The 19,654-nt window shown below is 44.0% G+C and overlaps 1 protein-coding gene across 8 annotated transcripts in view; it reads left to right on the forward strand.

Moving 5' to 3' along the window:
• The window catches only part of Ntrk2 (neurotrophic receptor tyrosine kinase 2), a 331,243-nt gene that overhangs the window by 190,171 nt on the left and 121,418 nt on the right, over positions 1–19,654 (forward strand). For 2 of the 8 annotated variants that reach the window (XM_031359019.1, XM_031359020.1), the window contains one exon: positions 2,876–3,408. The exons of the other annotated variants lie outside the window; for them this stretch is intronic. In XM_031359019.1, coding sequence (XP_031214879.1) covers positions 2,876–2,904 — 29 coding nt within the window. In that variant the 3' untranslated portion in view covers positions 2,905–3,408. Of the gene's footprint in view, positions 1–2,875; positions 3,409–19,654 lie in introns of those variants that run through there. 8 annotated transcript variants of the gene reach the window in all.

Below are 19,654 nucleotides of genomic sequence, written 5' to 3' on the forward strand. Positions count from 1 at the left end.
AACAGTCAAAGAAAATGCAAAAAGCAAAAAGCTCCTCACCCAAAACATCCAGGAAATCCAGGACACAAAGAAAAGACAAAACCTAAGGATAATAGGTATAGAAAAGAGTGAAGACTCCCAAGGTAATGGGCCAGTAAATATCTTCAATAAAATTATAAGAAAACTTCCCTAACCTAAAGAAAGAAATGCCCATGAACATACAAGAAGCCTATAGAACTCCAAATAGACTGGACTAGAAAAGAAATTCCTCCCAACACATAGTAATCAAAACACCAAATGCACTAAATAAAGAAAGAATTTTAAAAGCAGTAAGGGAAAAAAGTCAAGTAACATACAAAGGCAGGCCTATCAGAATTACACCAGACTTCTCACCAGAGACTATGAAAGATAAAAGATCCTGGGCAGATGTCATACAGACCCTAAGAGAACACAAATGTCAGCCCAGGTTACTATACCCAGCAAAACTCTCAATTATCATAGATGGAGAAAACAAGATATTCCATGACAAAACCAAATTTACACAATATCTTTCCACAAATCCAGCCCTACAATGGATAATAGATGGAAAACATCAGCATAAGGAGCAAAACTGTACTCTAGAAGAAGCAAGAAAGTAATCTTTCAATAAATTCACACAAACCTAATTGCACCACTTACAACAACAACAAAAAAACAACAGGAAGTATCAATTACTTTTTCTTAATATCTTAATATAAAAATTAATATTACCAACATATCCTAATCGATTGAAATCCAAAAATATGAGGAATTAGAAATTTATTAACTGTCATCCAATGGTCTCTCTAATTTGGTAATTGGAGAAATAGGTCCAATATTATACAATCCATATACACTTTCAGCTTGTTTGTTCGTGACAATGTCTTGCTGTGTACAACATAATGGTCTTGAGATCTTGCTTCTCCTATCTCAGTCTCTCTACTACTAGTATTGTTTATTTCATGTTTTTACACTATACTTTGGTTGTCAGAACAGCTTACATATTTTAAAAGTATTTATATACCCAAAAAAATGTAGACAATTAAATTGGGAGGGGTTTTGTAAGAGAACAACAAAGAGTGAGACTGAATGCTTTGCTTGACATTTGTAACTCTTGTATCAAGTTACCACAGTAAGAGCCAAGATTTTAAGCTCTTCTAAATATAAAACAAACAAAAATACTTTGTATATTTATGTTCATTTAAGAAAATATTAATAACAATGTATTATTTTGAAATGTACAGTTAATACATTTGGAGTTATTTAAAATTTATATTGAGAAAAACGTAAATATTTTCAGTATTGTTGTAGACAAGCATCTACATAAGACTGTTAAATTAATTGTTTTATATCAAACAACTTTTATAATACTCATTTTTATTGTTATAATATTTTATAAATTTTAAAGACTATGACAAAAAAGATATTGCAGATATTGAAGGGGATCTCTGGGAGGAGCTGGGGTACAAAAGGATAACAATAATGTGATTTAATTCTATTTACTTAAAATATGTTTTTAAATGTTAACAAATTCAGATAAATTGAAATCATGTAACTTTTCTCATTATAATGAAATAAAACTTAAAAAACAAAACAAAACAAAACAAAAAAAACCCAAAGTATTAGACAACTTAACTTAGAAAAATAAGATTTATGAAATCTTCTTTGACATAACAAGTCACAATCATCCCAATTGAGCTATTTCAAAAGTGGTATGCCTTGTTTTAGGTCCATGAGATTCTGAAAGATTAGTTTCAGATAGGTGATTTTTATTGAATATCCTAAATAAACGAACTTCTAATGACCTCTCAAGGAGGACTCTTCCCGAAAGATGCTTTTGATGATGACAAAAAAAAATTATTACAAAGGTTCTGAAGATAGCTTAGCCTCATGCTCTTAAAGCAAACCTCACTAGACTGTGTATCACCACTATTGTCTGAATCCATCACAGGTTTGGACCAAACACTATTATGACAACTCTCCTGAAGCTGAATGCTATGGCCAAAGATGTTGAGTGTAGACTCCTCATTTTGTATCACCAAGAGAGAAATCTGCTTCATTTTACTGAAGTGTAAGAGTACATTCTAGACAGTGCATTCCAATATGTTAAGTATCCACTGATTATTTGTAGTACTTCTATGGGGTAGGAACTAGAGGATTGGTGGAAGTGATGGCTTGCTCCCTGACCACAGTGACACTCACTCGGGAGGCCGAGTTGGATTATCACATGATCAATTGCAGCATGATGAGCATTGAGACAGGCTGTGCTACAGAAAGATCTTGAATCCAGATTTTCAGGAATCTGACAAGTCAATAGGAGGAACAGGGTATCATAGAAAAGTAATAGGAATTAATAAAGACCATACCAGGGCATGGGTCTGGTGTGACCAAATACTCCAGATTTCCCAGAGATAGGCATTTATTTATTTATTTTATTTGAATGGCTCAAGATTTCAAAGGCTAAGCAGGGCAAGTAAGAATGCCTTAGTGTGAGTCAGACGAGGCTCGTGGACTGCTTAGTGCCCCTCTGAGTTGGGCTTTAAGGCCTTTGCTGTACACACCTCGTTTGGAAGACAATGCTTGGAAATGGTGCGGCCAAAGTGATAGAGCACTCCAGTCCTCATGTAGCTTTGCCTTAAACTGAACAACAGCAAGCAAACATCATTAGATTAGGGTTCTTTAACTAACGCCAACGCTTGCTACCCTGAGGAGTAATGAGCAACCATGCCCTTTGACATACTTTTGTTCTATCAGAAGCTGTGTGGTAATTTTCATTTACCGAGTCCAGAGATGGTTTGCAAGATTCTTAGAGCAATGTGAACAGAGCTGACTTGCTCCCGAGCACTTTCCAATAGAAAGTCTGTCTACTTTATTGCAGGGCCCAGAGGTTCCCCCAAGACCGCCTGATAATAATTTGGTATTTGGAGGCTCCTGCGTCACTGCAGGAACCAAAGGAGGCTAAATCCAAGGCTGATGGAGGAGAAGAGTTCTATGGTTATCTGCAAATTCTGGCCAGACAGCATCTGGAAGTCACTCCTTAGCTTCCATAACTAGCCAAGCAAGAAGTTGCCTTCCCAGGACAAAACAGAGTGCTCTAATGACTAAGCCCTCAAAGTGCTGGGTCACTTAAACTATAGACCATCTCCTCGATCAATCAGGATGGCAAGATGGAGCTGAGGAGCTCAGCAACATCAAGTCTGGAGTTGGTCTTTATTCAACTAGCCTGTGTAGATGTGTCTGAAAATCACAGCGTCTTACAGCATGGGGTGGTTGACCAGTAGGATTTACAGACTTGGCCCAAGGGCAGCTGTGTTGTTCTCTTCTCCTTGCCTCGCCTGTTGAGAGAGATTTTTGACAGGGTGTGATGGGAGCACACCTTCTGAGCTGAAAAACAGAATCAAAGCCTATTAACCAGCAAAACTCCCAAATCGTGTCTTGAGGTGGTGGGTGGGGATGTACTTTATCCGTAGACTTACTGTTGTTCCCCAAATCGTGTTTCCTTCTACAGCAGCCTTGAAATTCTTCTTGGGTCCTAAGCCCTGTGCCTAAACTTAAGCGGGGTGGTTTCTAAGACACACCCTCGTATCTTTGCCTTGAAGAGCATGTCCTCTGCACACACCTAGGGCTAGCCACTCTTAGAGGCAGATGCATAGCAAGAATTTTAAAGTTGTTTTACATTTACTTTGAAGGTTGACTTTATTTTCAATGAAATGGACATTTATTGCCTCCCTGCAGTATGGGTCCCATGTTTCTTCAGGTATAGCTGTGTGTTTCCCCCACTGATCATACACTTATTAGGCAATTGCATAAGTAGGCACAGAATCACTGGTCAGCAACAGTGCAGGAAAGCAAGTGTTCTGAAAAGAGGGGACATTTGAGCAGTAGTTGAAAATGTCACACAGTCCATGTCCTATTCTTCTGAACTACAATGTCCACTCTGTCACTCTACTCCCAACAAAGGCAAGTGAGAACTTTCGCAAAATGACAGAGGTTTTCAACACATTTGAAAAGCTGCTTTGAGGACACAATGAGCAAAAGTTCTGAATTCCGTTTAGGACTCTAGAAGCTCAGAACATCAGAGAGCCGCACCAGGCCATGTCAGACTCCAGCGCAGTCACATGACTGAGGTCTATCTCAGTGGTCAGGGTCAGGGTACAGCAGTAGAGACTATTGGGTTAGAGCTCTATCTTTTACCTTGATTTTCTTTTTAACTTTAAAAAATACATTTTTAAAAAGAACTCAATTGGCCAGATAAAAGCTGCTTTGGGAATTGATTGTGTGTCCTGGAAGGCTACAGCCTGGACTTTAAACAGAAGCTAAGTCTATTCTACCCAGCACAAGGCTAGGATAGAAAGAATAGTTGCTCTGGGATGCTTAGAAGTTGCTTTGCTTATTGCACACCGTGTTGACAACTCATCCTGTGGGGGCCGCCATGGTGCACTGTTGCATTCTGTAGGTCCCAATACAATTCTCAGTGCTGTGGACCCCCATTGCTAAGTACAACAATCTGATGTCATATTCAATCTCAACTCCAAGTGAGATGGTAAGAAGCTATCGATTAATGCTTTAAAAAGCAGCTTGCATCTCCTAGAAGATGGGGAAATGAGTACATGCCGCATCATTGCATATAAAGTGTAAGCCATATAACAAACTTCACTAGATGAAGATTTCTTAGCAAATCACTTTGAAGCACATTCATAGCTAAGTAAAATCGCATTCTTGGCTTTTCACTGAGTGATATTTTTACTAAAAAAAAAAAGTGTGAGAGAGTAATAGCCCTCATTTGAGGATACTTAGGCCTTCTGCAGAAAACACACTGATGCTGGACTTGAGAGCTGAGAAACAGTGATTATGGATGCAGGTTGAGAGGCCTTGCTTCTACTCCAGCATCATCAGTCTGCTGAAATAATCACGTGAGCACCCGAGCACATCAGCAGGGTCAGTCTGAAGCTTCCAAATGACTAGTGATGATCTGGGGTGTCCCAATGTATGGAGGATACATATGTAATTGAGACTGGGCCTGGCTGGAGCCAGGCTGCATTAGCAACATGAGCCTAGTTGAGCTTCATTTCTCACATGTGCCAGGAGACTGTGGACCAGAACCATCACAGCAAACACAACTGTAAACCAGCAGCCTGCCTTGTGTTGCTAAGAAGCACACATTACCCAGAATCTCTGGACAGTTGAGTATTCCTTAAGTAGACGGCGACACCGTTGCAGGTTGTAAAGCTCCATGCTTTAGGAACTGTCTTAAAAACCCAGGCTTTGTCATTGAGAAACACAGTTGTCTTTGCGTTACTGATTCTTCAGCTTAAGGGGTGGGTCCACCGGTGGGCTGCTTCTAGGATCATGTGTTATACTGGGACTCCACCCCAGTTCCTGGTTGGCGAACTGTCAGCCTTCGGGCTCAATGAGGTTGAGGTGCTTTTTGTTGATTCCTTTGGGTTTGCTTTTGGCAGTCACAACTTCTTTTCTATACAGGTGAGAAAACTTTGCAGTGTCCCACGGGCAGGATAAGCAAGGGAAGACAGCACTTCTCTGAGCACTCAGGTCACCCTGAGTACCCAGGCAGCTTGACCAAGCGGGTTTAGTCTTTAATTTGGAGAACTTCCTCCTGGGGTCAAGGCAGCAGCCCAGAGCGATGCTTAGGTGTGATTTGTTCTCGGTGGCTGCATCTATTGCTGGGGAATGCTCTATGTTTTGTTGGTTCTAAGTGCTGGGCCTCCTGTGTGGAAGCAAGGATTAGAAGATGGTATACGTAAGAAAACAAAGAGGAATCCCGGCTGGCTCAGGGATGCTGCAGTTCCTTCAATGCGATAAAGTTCAATTTTAAATCAGGAGAGTCTCAGGCAAGCCACAGGGAGTTGCTCACCCTAGTTGGTATAAACCTGATGATTTTTTTTTTCTAGTAAGACAGAATTATGTCTTAATCACTCCAATTGGCATTAAGTGCCCTAAAATAAGATAATTTGAATTAAAGATAAAGGGTATAACATAAGTAATATAGTAGAAAACTTGAAAGACACAGGGAACAAAGGTGCCATTTTAGCTACCTATAATCCTGTCAGATACAGCTGCTGACGTGCTCAGGCTTGGGGATGTCTGGTCTTGTGAGCAGCCTATAGCTATCGAACTTACTGTGCCCCCGAGCTTTGTGTGCCCCTGCTCTGTCTTCAGTGTGGGCATTGTTAATAATGTCTATAGAGTGGGTTGATGGCAAGTTTGGAGGAAGGATCTGTGTGTAATACTTCTACTACTTCTAATTTGCTAGCAGTGTAGAGAGAGGTTGATGTAGAACTGGGAACTTGGCACTGTGGACAGATCAGGTCTGGTGGAGAGGGGTCCTGAAGTTCAGGAAAGGGAACTCTCGCCCGTGCGGAGTGTCGAGAAGATATGAGCCCTGCACTGTGGGCTGGGAAATCCCTGTAAACAAGAAGCTCTCTTGTTCTGACAAGGCAGACAAGGAGCCCATGTTCAGGGTCAACTCAAGGTGATTTCTGACTCCCAGTTCTATTTGTCCCCTAGTGAGGCTCAGGAGCATCATGGTTTCCTGTTCCCCACCTAATGCTCCTGGAACCTAGCTGGGAACCTAGCTGGCCCCTTCCAGGGTCTACAGAATCCTAAATGGCCGGGCTGGTTACGTTTTCAGTACCTAGGCATCTATTTTCTTCTCCCCGGGACTCCTGAGTTAAGAAGGGACCTCCAGCAGGCAGGGGCGTCCATTCAGTCTGAGCTAAATTTAATGAAGCTGGCTGCTTGGATTTCCAGATTTTTTCATCACTAAAGCTTTCCTCTTTATGATTCTCTGGGAGTCTGCTCTCAAGTTGGGGTTTGCGCAGCAAGACCTGAGTTCAGTAGTGAGATGTGCAAAGGTATTTTACTATTGAAACTTCCCTAATGACATTTAGATTGTCAGGACCCCCATGTTCAGAATATACGTGTTCTCATGATGTGTAAGAGAGTGCATCTGGGTGGTTTTGAAAAAGAGGTAGCACTGGATCCTAGGTGAAACCCAATGACCCAACCTGGTTCTTAGATTACCAATCCGTTTGTTACTCTGTCGCTCTTATGTAACACATTCACTTGGCCACACCAGTGACTTTCCCTATGCATTGAAACAGAACCCAAGGTCGTTATTCGATGATGCTGACATTTCAGCTGAGTACCACATAACCCCCAACGTCCCAAGTCTTCAAATTAGGGAATGTTTTCATGAGAGGAGACTCTGAGTCTTCAGGATGCCACCTAGACAGTTTTCCTGTAGAGTAATGGCTGTTTAGTCAATTCCTACTTTGCTTCTGAGTTTTTGCCCTCACTGAAATGCTTCACTCTTTGAGTGGATTGGCCTCAGTCTACTTATGCAAAGGAAGTAGCGTGCCCAGGCTGGGACTGGAGATCTTGCTTTCTACCCAGTAGCTGACAGGTCTCAGATTTCTCCACCCCGAGTTTACTTCCTTGAATACAACCTCTTTCTCACCTCCCTCCCTTTCCTGTCTTGGGGTTGATGAAGCTAATAGTTTTATTTCTTCCTGGCTCCTAGTTCCATCAATGCCATCACCTTATATTTGTAGAAATAACCGTAACTAGCTGTTGCTTAAATGACTTTTCCTTGTTTCCATGGGCAATCGGGGGTTACATGTTCAGAGTGTTTCTTTGAAAACAAAAAACAAAAACAAAAACAACTCTGTTGTAAGTGAAGAGCAGAAACCCCTTCTTATACAGAAGGCTTTTCATTTTTTAACACTCTATGCTGACCTTCACAGATAGGCCCTGGCTTGGAAACAGGAAAATAATCATGCTGTGAAGGTATTCATGATGGCTACTAGCTAAGTCTTAGCATTTCCAACTACTGAACTCTGGGAAGGGAGATAACAGCCAAGAGGCAAAGGGAAGAAGATTACCCCTAACTTCCTGCATTTCTCTTCTCTGGGTTTGTGTATAGTCTGCTGTTTATACTCCCCAGTTCTGGTCAATGGATCTTAACTACACTTGGGTCTAACAGTTGATAAACTGGAATTGTCTTTCACATTATGATCCCAGTGTGACTGCTTTTACTCTGGCAGAATCCGTGTTGCGGCCTAGGAGGTCTTTGCAACCGTTTTCAGCCTACCATGAGGAGCAGCTTTGGAGTCGGTTTCCAGGTTCAGCTGAGCTGTTTCCCATGCAACATTCACATCTGGAGAGAAAGGGTTTGGGGTGGGTGAGTATGGGTTGGTGTTCCTTCATGAAACCCTCACGTCCACAGGACCAACTCTGGATAATGCTGCCTCCTCACTCTAGGCAAGGAGGCCCACACTCCCTGAACAACTGCCACTCTATAGGTCCGGCCTCTGGGGCTACACAGGTTCTAGTGAGACAGGATACACACGGGGAAGGGCTGCGGCAATGCCACGCGGAATACTGCGTGACTTCATCCCATCTCCCACGGCGCAAGCAACAGAGCGCACTCAAAACACAATGTGTACTGTCTTCCTCTGAGGAACTCCGGGGCTGGTCCACACGGATGAGTGGTTGGTGGCACTTGGAATATCTTACTGTATTGGTGTGTCTATGCTAATGAGAACTGCTTTCCTGGAATTTGTAACAATCATTCAGAGGCAAACACATATTCTAATAAAGACAAGCGTGTCCGACATCTGGCCTCCAGGTCTGGTTTTGTCACGTTTCTCATGTAGACTTGAGGGTATAATTTATTGTTGGGATTCCTGGAAACACCCCCATAAAGTCCCCTATGAGTTGTCCCCATGGGTGACCAGTGTCCCACACAGCCCCTCTAGATTTCTTGTAGTTTCCCTGCCTTCCTTTAGATAGAACCAGCCCAGGGGGTGAGGGAGCAGCTACAACCTGAAGCAAGGAGTTTAGAGGGATGCCAAAAACCTCGGCACTCAAGAAATAATATCCCCACACCACATTTAAAAGATGAGCTGTAAGTGAATGGGATATAAATATCAGAATCTTAACTGAGGGCATCCACGGGCTGGGGACAAGAGGGAGGTATGTCCCTATGGATCAGGGTCGGAGCCTGTCTTCGAGGAAACATCTGATTGTCTTCTCGCTGGACACTGGCTTTCACTTACATGTTAATCCTGCACTGAGCAGCCATTCACGACTAGAGAAGTTTCGGTGTTCATGAATTTCGTATGTGGGAATCTAGCTTCCTCGCGGGGCCTGGGTCTTATGTAAACCTCTGTCTGCTGTGAAGCCCTGTGATGTATACAGAAGCAGCTCAGCCGATTGTCCCTCAGTCTTCTCTCCCTTCCTGTGTTCCTGGTCTAATTGTTCTTCGGCATTCACACCACTTCCTTTGCTCAGCCCTTGGAGCAGATTTCCCTAATGGCCTTTGCTCAGCCAGCGATGTTAGCATCTGCCGCGTGACCCATTCTCTGATGTTTGCTGCAGCATCTAAGCTTATCTCATTGTATTTATTTTTTTAAAAAAATGTGACCCTCAGTGAGACAGAGACAAACACATACACAGGGGCAGGAGAGAGGGGAGATGGAGGGAAAGAGGAAGGAAGAGAAACAGAGACAGACACAGAGAGAAGAGGACAGAGAGAGAGGAGAGGGAGAGAAAGAGAGGGGGTGGCTCTTGCAAAGGATTAAAAACTGGGAAGTTAGGTTAGAACTTTCCATTAAATGTGGGGCTAATTTGTGAAAACGATCAGGTGAGACAGTTAAGTGGGACTCTCTAAGAGTCACCACACCTTATCTTCTTGCCTCACCTCTGGAGACTCACATTCAGCATTATGCTTGCCAGGCCAAGGATGCAGTGTTGAATTTTAGATTATTCTACACCTACGCTGTGGCCCCTTCAGCTTACAAGCTCTTTTGTAATGTCTGTATTTGCTACTTTTTTTGTTGTTTGTTTGTTTGTTTGTTTTTGTTTTGGGAGACAGGGTTTCTCTGTATATCCCTGGCTGTCCTGGAACTCATGCTGTAGACCAGGCTGGCCTCAAACTCAGAAATCCGCCTACCTCTGCCTCCCAAGTGCTGGGATTAAAGGCGTGCGCCACCACCAACCGGCTGTATTTGCTACTTTTAAACCTCCTATATCTAACCTAGACCTGCCTTTCTTTTCCTAGGCTCCGTAGGTCACATTTTCACATTAAAAAAAAAAATCACTCTGTGTCTCAGGATAGATCTTTTCATCTGTATAACAAATGAGAATATTGAAGCTCAGATAGATTCGTGGGTGGGAAAGGTTTCAAATAATATCCCTCATATACATGAGAGTTTCTGTCCCAGGATCCAGGAAGTCAGACTCTTTTTGGCTTTGCCCATCCTGTGCTAAATTACATGCTTGAAGTTTTTAACTTTGCCAGAGGAAGTGCAGTGTTGATGAGGACTGTCCACGTGAGCCTACAGAGACGCACTGGAAGCCACTTACCTCCAAACAGGAAAGTATCCATGTAAGGGTGCCTTCTTGGTAGGTAATCAACTTGACACAGGAGGGAAGGGCCCAGTTAGTAGGCAGGCCTGGGGACCTGTTGTGAAAGGGTGGGTACAGTCTTCCTGCCGGACAGGGACGGCTTCTGTCCCCCTAGAGCAGTGGCTGTCAACCTTCCTGATGCTGCAACCTTTTAATACAGCTCCTCATGTTGTCATGACCCCAACCATAACATTATTTTCATTGCTACTTCATAACTATAATTTTACTACTGTTATGAATCCTAATGTCGATACCCGTGCTTTCTGATGGCCATAGGTGTCCCCTGTGAAAGGGGAATTCTTCCAACCCACAGACTGAGAACCGCCTCACTAGAGTCTTTGCCAGAAGTTCTGAAGTATCACAAAGAGCGAGTTCTAGGTTCTTCTTTTTGCTAAAATTCAAATCCTGTCATTTTCCCCTTCTTTTTTACTTTTGTGCAAAACCCAATCTGAAATTTTTGCCATTCTTTTTCCTCCTTAAGAAAGAAAAGAAAAGAAAAGAAAAGAAAAGAAAATCATAGAAAATGCCTTTCCAAGTGACTCTAGGCCTTTGCAACTCTCATCGGCACTTCTAGGTCAGCCTGAGAGCCAGCTTTCCAGAGTCACGTGCTTGCAGGATGTGGCGAGCTGTCCTGGGGGAGTTTTTGCAGGCACCACTAGGATGGCTGAACACCCTCAGTAACTATTCAGACCAGGCTTTTCCAGTTGGCCAAGGGAAGGGAGGAGCGAGGCAAATCTTTTCATCCATGTTCTGTGGACAGGAGTGCTTCCGAGTGTCTTGGTGGGCAGACCCTTGGCGCCTCAATCCTCTCCCATCCCCAGCTGGCTCACTGAAAGGCACTCACTGTTTCCTAAGTCTTTAGGGAGTTCCTTTGAGAGCATGAGTTGGCATTGATAAATGACATTATTTCCTGAGTATAACTAGGGACTCCATAAAACCAGGGGACATCAAGGGGTTAATAGTCTGAGCACCTCTACCGTGACACATGCACGCATTCACAGACTCCCGCATGTAACTTTTACTTTACATTTGTCTTCGGATAGTTAGAGCAATGTGTTTTCTCCGAAACAATAGTCTAACAGTGGTTTCTGGGCTTGGGAAGTAACAGATGAGTCATGGTGCCGAGGCTAGCCAAAACGAACGATTCTTCTCTGACCCAGAGCATACTCTCTTATTTCTATTGATAACTTAGACACGCCAGAGTGGGTGATCGGAGTTACTCAATTCCAGCTCAAAGCTCTCTGGGACAAAGGCAAACACAATAGAAGTAGTGTTTACTGGAGACTCCCAGACCCTTGGACCTCTGCTCGTTGATAGCCCAAGGCTGCAGATTTGGTGCTGCCCCTGGGGTGGCGGAGATGCAGCCTGGAGAGCAAAGCAGCTGGCAGAGATGAATTAAAATGAGGCTTCGGAAGAAATGAGCTGAAAGATTCCAAAGAGAGACTCTGATGAGCTCTTCCCCGACCCGGCCGGGGCTGGGGACTGCGTGTGTTATGTATCTAGATGCTTTGGCTGGTGTGGAAATTTTTTCTAGTGTGTTTTCTAGACTGAAATACATCGCTGACTAATAAGACTTTGTGGGACCTGTCACAGGGAAACAGCAGGATGTGGAGGGGCAGGAGGCCATGAGGATGGAAGTTCAGCTCAGGCTCGGCGTGTCCAGTCGTCCATCAGCTGGATGATGACTGTGTAGTCAGGAAGCTGAATCCTACCAGTAACTCAGTGCTAGTGTTCACTGGGCGATGCTGAAAATGGAGATTGGAATAATCGCTCATTGACAGTTTTGTAAGTCCACAGTCGTCGGCTGTTCAATGAGCAGATGAGGCCTTTGACAACTTCCATTGGAAGGACAGTACCTAGAAAGTCAGCAACAGCTGGCGGGTGACGCCCAGGAGATTCGTCCTTGCTTTTCATCCTGCTGGAGTGTTGGGGGTGGGGTGTGTGAGCTGTCTCTACCTCCCTGGGCATCAGGCCTCAGGTAGCCTAAGATTCCAACAACAGCAAAGGCTAGACCACCTTCTTAATTGCATATTAACAGTCGCTGCAGCCACACCTGTTCACAGCAAGTTTAAAGCTATTTTTCCCTATTTTTTTCTATCCCACCTCAGAAGCCAATGGCGTTCTGACAGTTCTGTCTAAGTGTTGTGAACGGGGCTGCAAGTATGTTTTGTATAAGAGGGGTCAATTTTCCAGAGGCGCCATGAGGGGTCAATTTTCCAGAGGCGCCATGCAGAAGTTCCAAGTGTGACTTTCTTTCATCTGGAGAACACCCCAGGGTTGGGGGAGGGGCATACACACGATTCTACAAGGAAAACCGAGTCAATGAAGATGTGAAGAACAACTATAGAATAACTTGAGAAAAGTTTAGAGGTGGGGTGGATATGCTGGGCGACCTTGAAGCATCGGTCCCTGAGAGGACTTGGTGTCAGAGCACAGGAGAGGACTGCGTGATGGGTTGTGGGAGCCCACTACCAGGCTCAGAAGTTTCCAAGGAACAGTCAAAACCCCTAGTGTTTGTCAGGTGGTTCCTTTCTAGGAGCTAGTAAAATTTTGAACCACTCAGGGACTATACCTTCAAGATCTGTGCCACTATTGCATTACAAGTCTTAAATGTCTTCTCAGCTGGACAGTAATGACTAATACTTGCTATTATAGTGTACACATCCCAGCATCAGGGAGGTGGGAAGGTAATGCTTGCCACTCAGTCATGAGAACCTGAGTTTGGATCGCCAGCACCCACAGAAATGGCCACTTATGGTTGCAGTATGCATGTGTGACCCCAGCACTGAGCAGGCAGAGACAGGAGGATTCCCTAGGCTTGCTGGCCAGTCAGACCAGACAAACTGGTGAGCTATTGTTGGTTCAGTGAGAGATCTTATCTCCAAGAAAGGTGGAGAGGGGTTGAGGGAGATTGAACATAGATACATGTGCACATAGGTGTACCACACATACATGTCAATGTATACCACATATACAAACATGTACACATATGCAAAACATACTAGCATTTTTACAGTGTAGTTCATGTTTTTTTTTTCCTCATTTGATTTACTCTTAATGGGTACTGCTGTTATTTTAGTTGCATAAAAGAAAATAAGTGACAGAGAATTTAAACAAGCTGGTCAGAGCTATATGGCTAATAGGCCGAAGGCCCATGATTTGAACCTTGTCATTGTGACTATAGGATCTATTCCCAATGCAGTTCTAGAGCAGGACCAGCCCTACAACACTCATCAAACAGGCTTAATTCATGATTTTTAATGACATAGATCATGAATTTGAGATAGTGTGCATTAAACAAACATGGTTAAAAAAAAAAACTCATAGCACAATCTCCCTGAAAACTGGTCTTGCCTATAGTTTAAATCATATAGGTAGTGTTTCTCTCTACCATAAAAGACCATTGCATTCTAAACAGAGTCAACTCTAGGAAATTCTGGTGGTAAATGACCAAATAGCCTTGGGACATCACTTTGATGGAGCGAGGCATGATAACGCCTATAGGACATGAGGTGACAGCAAAGCAACACTGTGCTTTTTTGATTGAGATTTTTACCCAGCATGTTTCTTTAAAAATAATTTAAAAACAAAACAAAACAAAACAAAACACAATAAATGTATCCAACTGAGAGAGAAAGAAGGAAAGAGAGTATGCCCACCCAGAGATTCTTTCTAACAATCAAGTCCTTGCATTCCAGCCAATGTTTATAAATTACCTACATTGTTGCAAAACTGATGACCCAGATGTTTGTCAAAGATGGGGTGGGGGGTGTCTGGTCTGGACCACAGGCACCGTTGAAGCTGGGCATCCATGACATTGGGTATGGCAGGTGGAAGGCTCCCTGGGATGAGCTCACATTGCTGCTAGCAGATCTATTTTAGCTGGACTGACTTCTCCTTTACTGATATTTTACTGTCCTCTTTGATATCCATTCTTCTTCAGGCCTCCTAATATGAAAACGTTTCCCTGGTGGTGTTCAGCACATGGGAAATATGATCAGGAGGGTGTGATACTTAGGAATAGGATGTGGGGAATGGCTGTCACTCTAGGCACAACGCTAGTGCCATGAAGAGGCGACTCTCACTTCTAAACATTTAGCTTAGAAAAGGACTCTACTGGATTCATTGATGAGTTCCAGGCCCTCTATGCACTAACAATACAATTGACTTGAGAAAAGGGTCCGAAAACAATAGCTAAGACGAAGACCCATGTCTAATTTTTTTTTTCGTGTAGCACTTAATGAAGTTACCGAAGTGCAGTAATTTCTAAAACCAGTCTTCAAGGGGAGAAGGCTCTGAAGATGGTTAGGAAGACCCCATGATGCACACACACCCTGGTAAAAAGGCAGAGCTGGTCAGGCAAGTTCACTGACGTGGCTGGTTTTCCACCGGGGAAGAGCATGCTAGTTGGTGATGGCAGACGGTCAGAATGGCCATTGTTGTGTGGCTCCATCCCAGGGTAAAAAGTTACCAATATTATCGTTCCTCCCTCCAGACCAATTCTTTACTTTCTTTGGAAATTTCCCCCACTGTGGTTTGATCTGTGAGGAATTGCTGTAAGAGGAGATAATAGGGCTTATGGACAGAAATGATTGAATCACTGTGTGCCAATAAAAAGTGTTCAAATTGCATTTCACTACATAATGAATTCTGGTTCAACTTGCTTTGACATAAATAAGATTGGGTAAGCGAAACCAGAAGTAAATCAAATAAATTAATAAAAGCATCAGAGTCCTTTCAATTCTGTCCCCAGACAGTGTCTGCTTATTTGTATAATAAGACCTGCTCTTATCAATTACAAGCCTGGCATGTCACTTTGTAAGAAGAAAAACTTGAGGCAAGAGTTTGGATATGCTTGCTTTTGTTGCAGAAATACCAATACTCCTTTTGAATATTGAAGAGGTGAAATTTGAAAACCAGGGGCGTGAGCCCCAACTTTCAACTAAAGATAACAACAGCAACAACAACGACCACAACAACAACAATGAGAATTTAGATGCAGACGTGCATGTAATACTAATGATTAGCTGTTCTTCCTATTTCCCTAATCATACACGTTTACCGAACATGAGATTTTTGCATTTTGTCTAGACGAAGGGTCTGTCTCCACTAGCATAATGCATAGCTGTGTTTGTGAGTCTTGTGAAATATTGAATTTGCATCACCACAGACACTTGTAGAGTTCATTGTCTTACTCTGTGGCCAGGGGGAAAATACGATTTTTCAGATTTACTCTCGGCATGGTGTTCTCGTAGCCCTGAGAGCACTTCAGCGATTTGTAAGGCACGGTTTGTCACAGACCCCAGCACTGAGCACACCACACACAGTGCGAGGAAGACTGATTTTAGATGTGTCCATTATTTAATATCTACTGTGGCGGTTGGGCTATTTTGCAACCGCTCTATTGTTTATTGGTGTTTCTTGGAATCCGTGCTTGTTTTCTGAATGTGATCATAAAGCCACCAAGCTAAATATAGAATATGTAAGTTATGAGCTGGGCATATTCGAGAACAAAGGGCTGGGTGAAAAAGTCCTTCTCTTTATTCTCGAATTACCCTAGGACTATAGGAGAAAGCAGTGGACAGTTTAGCCTGGAATATTTCTGCTAGGTAAACAAGTACTTTATGGCTCTCTGGCGCAGTGACGGGTCACCTCAGCTGGTCCAGCAACTTCACCCTGTACTTTATGGCTCTCTGGAGCAGAGACGGTCACTTCAGCTGGTCTGGCGACCTCACTCTGTACTTTTTAATTGAGGTTTATCATATTTAGTCACTTGCTATTTTGAAATTCCAAAGAGCAGAAATTACTTTTTTTTTTCTTATAATCCCTTAAAATTGAGCTCGAATGACTCCCCTTGGAAAGACCTGGGAAAATCCACACGTTTCTAGATCTTGAGACATGGCCTCTAGCTGTTAGAACGTAGTTTGGCAGGATTACTATGATTTCAGAAGCCCTGGATCTTTGCATGAAAGATGATTTATCTGTGAACTACATCTGGTGTTCTTCACCGTGAAGTAAATCGAGCATGTGCGAAATGAACTTGAAGCAGGATAGAAGAGATCCCCCCCTTTTTTTTTTTTTGCATCACGGGAGGCATGCAAGGAAGTGCTAAAGTGAAACTATAAGCAGATTGGCTCAGGAAACATTGGCAACAGGGGCCATCAGGAAAAAAGTTTTCTGGTGAAATTTATTGACATTGGTATTCAAACTAATTTCGCAACCTCCGTCTTAAATAACCATGACCCCCCCCCCCCATCAACGTCTTCTGGCACACCAAAGAGCAGAAAGAACTTGGGAGAACTCAAACCTGTGCCTTAAATGTAAGAGTTTGACTCTTTAGGTGGACTGTGTGTTCCCATAGATACAGGTGACCATGGCAAGGAATTTCCTGTGTACTCAGTGAAAACCACTGCTCCCGCACAAAGGAACTGCTTCAGAGAGAAGCAACTGCTGCGGCCGTCCTGGTCAGGACCTATGTTCCTCTGCTTTCCTTTGAGAGCAAAGTTAAGTTTGCAGCGGAGTTAGACCATGAACTCAGGGGAATTTGCTTCTGTAATCCAGGAGAAGAGTGACCCGGCCCCTTAGTACCCAAGGTTTGGTGGTTTGGAGAATGCAATTGTTACCCAGCCACTGCCTGGCCTGGGCCTTAAATCCACTCATTAACCCTCATAATCTGAGAGCCCTTGCCATGCTGGAATGCTGCCACTCTGACCTGGTGCCCCACACTCCTTTGGCCAGCCTCCGCCCTGACAATCTCTTCTTATGTTTGTTTATTGTTGTTCTGTCAATGCTAAAAGCACACGAGGGCCGTCTTTAGGGCGTGCATGCCAAATGCTTTCTCTAGATATCTTGAATGATAAGATCTTTTTCCGTCCGCTCACCCCTACCATCTCCTGTTATCTGGCTCTAAATGTTCCTCTCCTTGGCCTGACCCCTTCTCGCCAGCTCTCTTTTCTGGATTTCGCTGAGGTGGCGCTTCCTGGGCCACTGCGCGATTTTCACTGACTAAGATAAAAAGGAGCCAGGAAGCAGATGTATCTGGGGTAGCATGTGTCTTCAAGAGATGGAATTCACATCTCCTCATGAAAGGAGCAGTGAATGGGTATAATTAGGCCGATGAATCAGTGGGACCTGGTTACGGAGAGGTTTTTTTTTTTTTTCCTGACTGGCTTTAATGAGAAGCAATAGCTATCGGTTTCCACCGAAACACACAGAAGGTAAAACAAGAGTGGGGTTGGAACAAAAGGTAAGATTCGGCGTGGGCTCCGAACTCCGTCTCCAAGAATAAGCTTTGCTTGGGTGGAAGGTATGTGGCTCAGAGCCAAAGCAAAACAAAGAAACAGCAGAAAGGCAAAGCAGAGCTTTGTGGCTCTCTCTGTGTTCTGTTTCAGAGGCTGCCGTTCAGGGAGCGCCAGGGACTTCGCAAAGGCCTAAGCTGGCATTTCATAATCAATGGTAGACTATGGCCCCATTACCCCTCATCCCCTCAAGCAAGGCACTTAGCATAGATCAGCTCGCAGGGTCAAGGAATTTTTGGGGGTTGTCTTAAGGTTACCGCTCATTAGCCAGCACCCTCCCTTGGCAATGTGAGTTGGGTCCAAGGCCTTGAGACTTCGTTCACCTCCACGAAAACAGCAAGAGCAGAAGCCAGGCCCCCCTGGAGGAAGGCTCTTCCTGCATACTGCAAGGAATTGAAAACGCCAATATTCTAGGCGCATCTGTGACAGCTAGTTAAGACCTAAGGTCTAAAGGTTATACACTCCAAGAAGATGGTTTCGCATCCAAACCCACGGCCCTCAGCTCTGGCTGAGATGTAAGAGGGAGCTGTGCTGCAGTAGGCTCAGATCCAGAGAGTGGCAGAGACACCTTGGCTCCCTTGACCATGGGCACACAGCCGCTACCTCCAGAGGCTTCCGACTTGGTTCCTCTGCTGTCTGCAGCTTTCTTCTAGGAGGGCGAAAATCCCCGAGTTAACCAACCTCACACGAGGAAGGAACGGCTCCTTTGCCTACAGGGTTCAGCCTGTGGTCACGCGCTTAAAATGTAGGTCTGTGGAGAGGCAGAGCACCGTGGCTGGAAGTGCAGACTAGAGCCAAACTGCTCACCTCACAGAAGATGGGAAGGAAAGAGAGAAAGAGGAGAGGGCATGGGCCCAACCGATTATTGACATTTCTGCTTACCCAGTTCCCACTCGCTAGGGCCCAGCTGTTATCGACTGACCCTCAGCAATGCCATCAGCGCCCGACCAATCCTTCACACAGCACCTTTTGGAAGCACCTAGGACCCAAACCATAGAGCCATTCCCAAGAGTTCGCCCGGCTCTTCTCTGTTTGACTCTTCTCTGTGTGTACTTGCTCCCGCAGACCTTAGTGAAGACTGTGTTCTTAAAATGTGGAGCTGTACGTGGAAGAGCTGGGCTTACATTTTTTTTTCCACTTAAAAGAAAGCTTGCTTGTTATCGTCAGTGAGGTTTCAAATTATTTTCTCAGTGTGAGAGGGCCAAGGGGGACACATGAGCTTGTTTGCTCTCTTATTTGATTAAAATTTAAGTAGACACTGGAAGGGATGACAAAAGATTTAAACACACACACACACACACACAGCCTCATGACCGGTACAGAGTAGAGGAGTGACCGGAAGCACCCATCTCATGACTTTTCGAGTCATTAGTAACACAGACAGGTTCAAGGATGCAGAAGAGAATGTTGGTCTTGGGTTTGTGTGTTAAGGACAGTTGCCAGGCTGTAACTGTTATAGAGAAAGACAGAGAAAGGATTCTACTTCTAATGTGTCTCTTCATCCACCCTCAGACTTAAACATGCTATTCCCAAACATACTCTAGAGCCAAACCGTACCTTCCAGTAACTTCTTATGAACTGTGTCACAAGCAAAGTTCATGGAACAGACCCACAAACAAGTAGAAAATGACAAAGACAAGACACAGACCCAGGTTCTCCAGCCTCAAACCTGAGGGCCTCACAGGTTACAGACCTGCCTTTGTGTGAGCGACTCCCTTCCTCCTTCGGCTGGCCACCTCACTGGTGAACTGTTCTCATTCACCATGCCACTCAGCATCTCTGCAGGATCATTGTTGATGGTTTTTGTTTGTTTGCTGCTTGCAGCATTGGATGATGGTACCAGGAACATTACAGTGGACAAACAAGTGCTCTGCCACTGAGCTGGAAACCCAGTCCCAGCTTTAGCAATAACTTTTCTGTCTCTTTTTTTT

Source organism: Mastomys coucha, unplaced genomic scaffold (genome assembly GCF_008632895.1).
Source record: "Mastomys coucha isolate ucsf_1 unplaced genomic scaffold, UCSF_Mcou_1 pScaffold7, whole genome shotgun sequence".
NCBI lineage: Eukaryota > Metazoa > Chordata > Mammalia > Rodentia > Muridae > Mastomys > Mastomys coucha.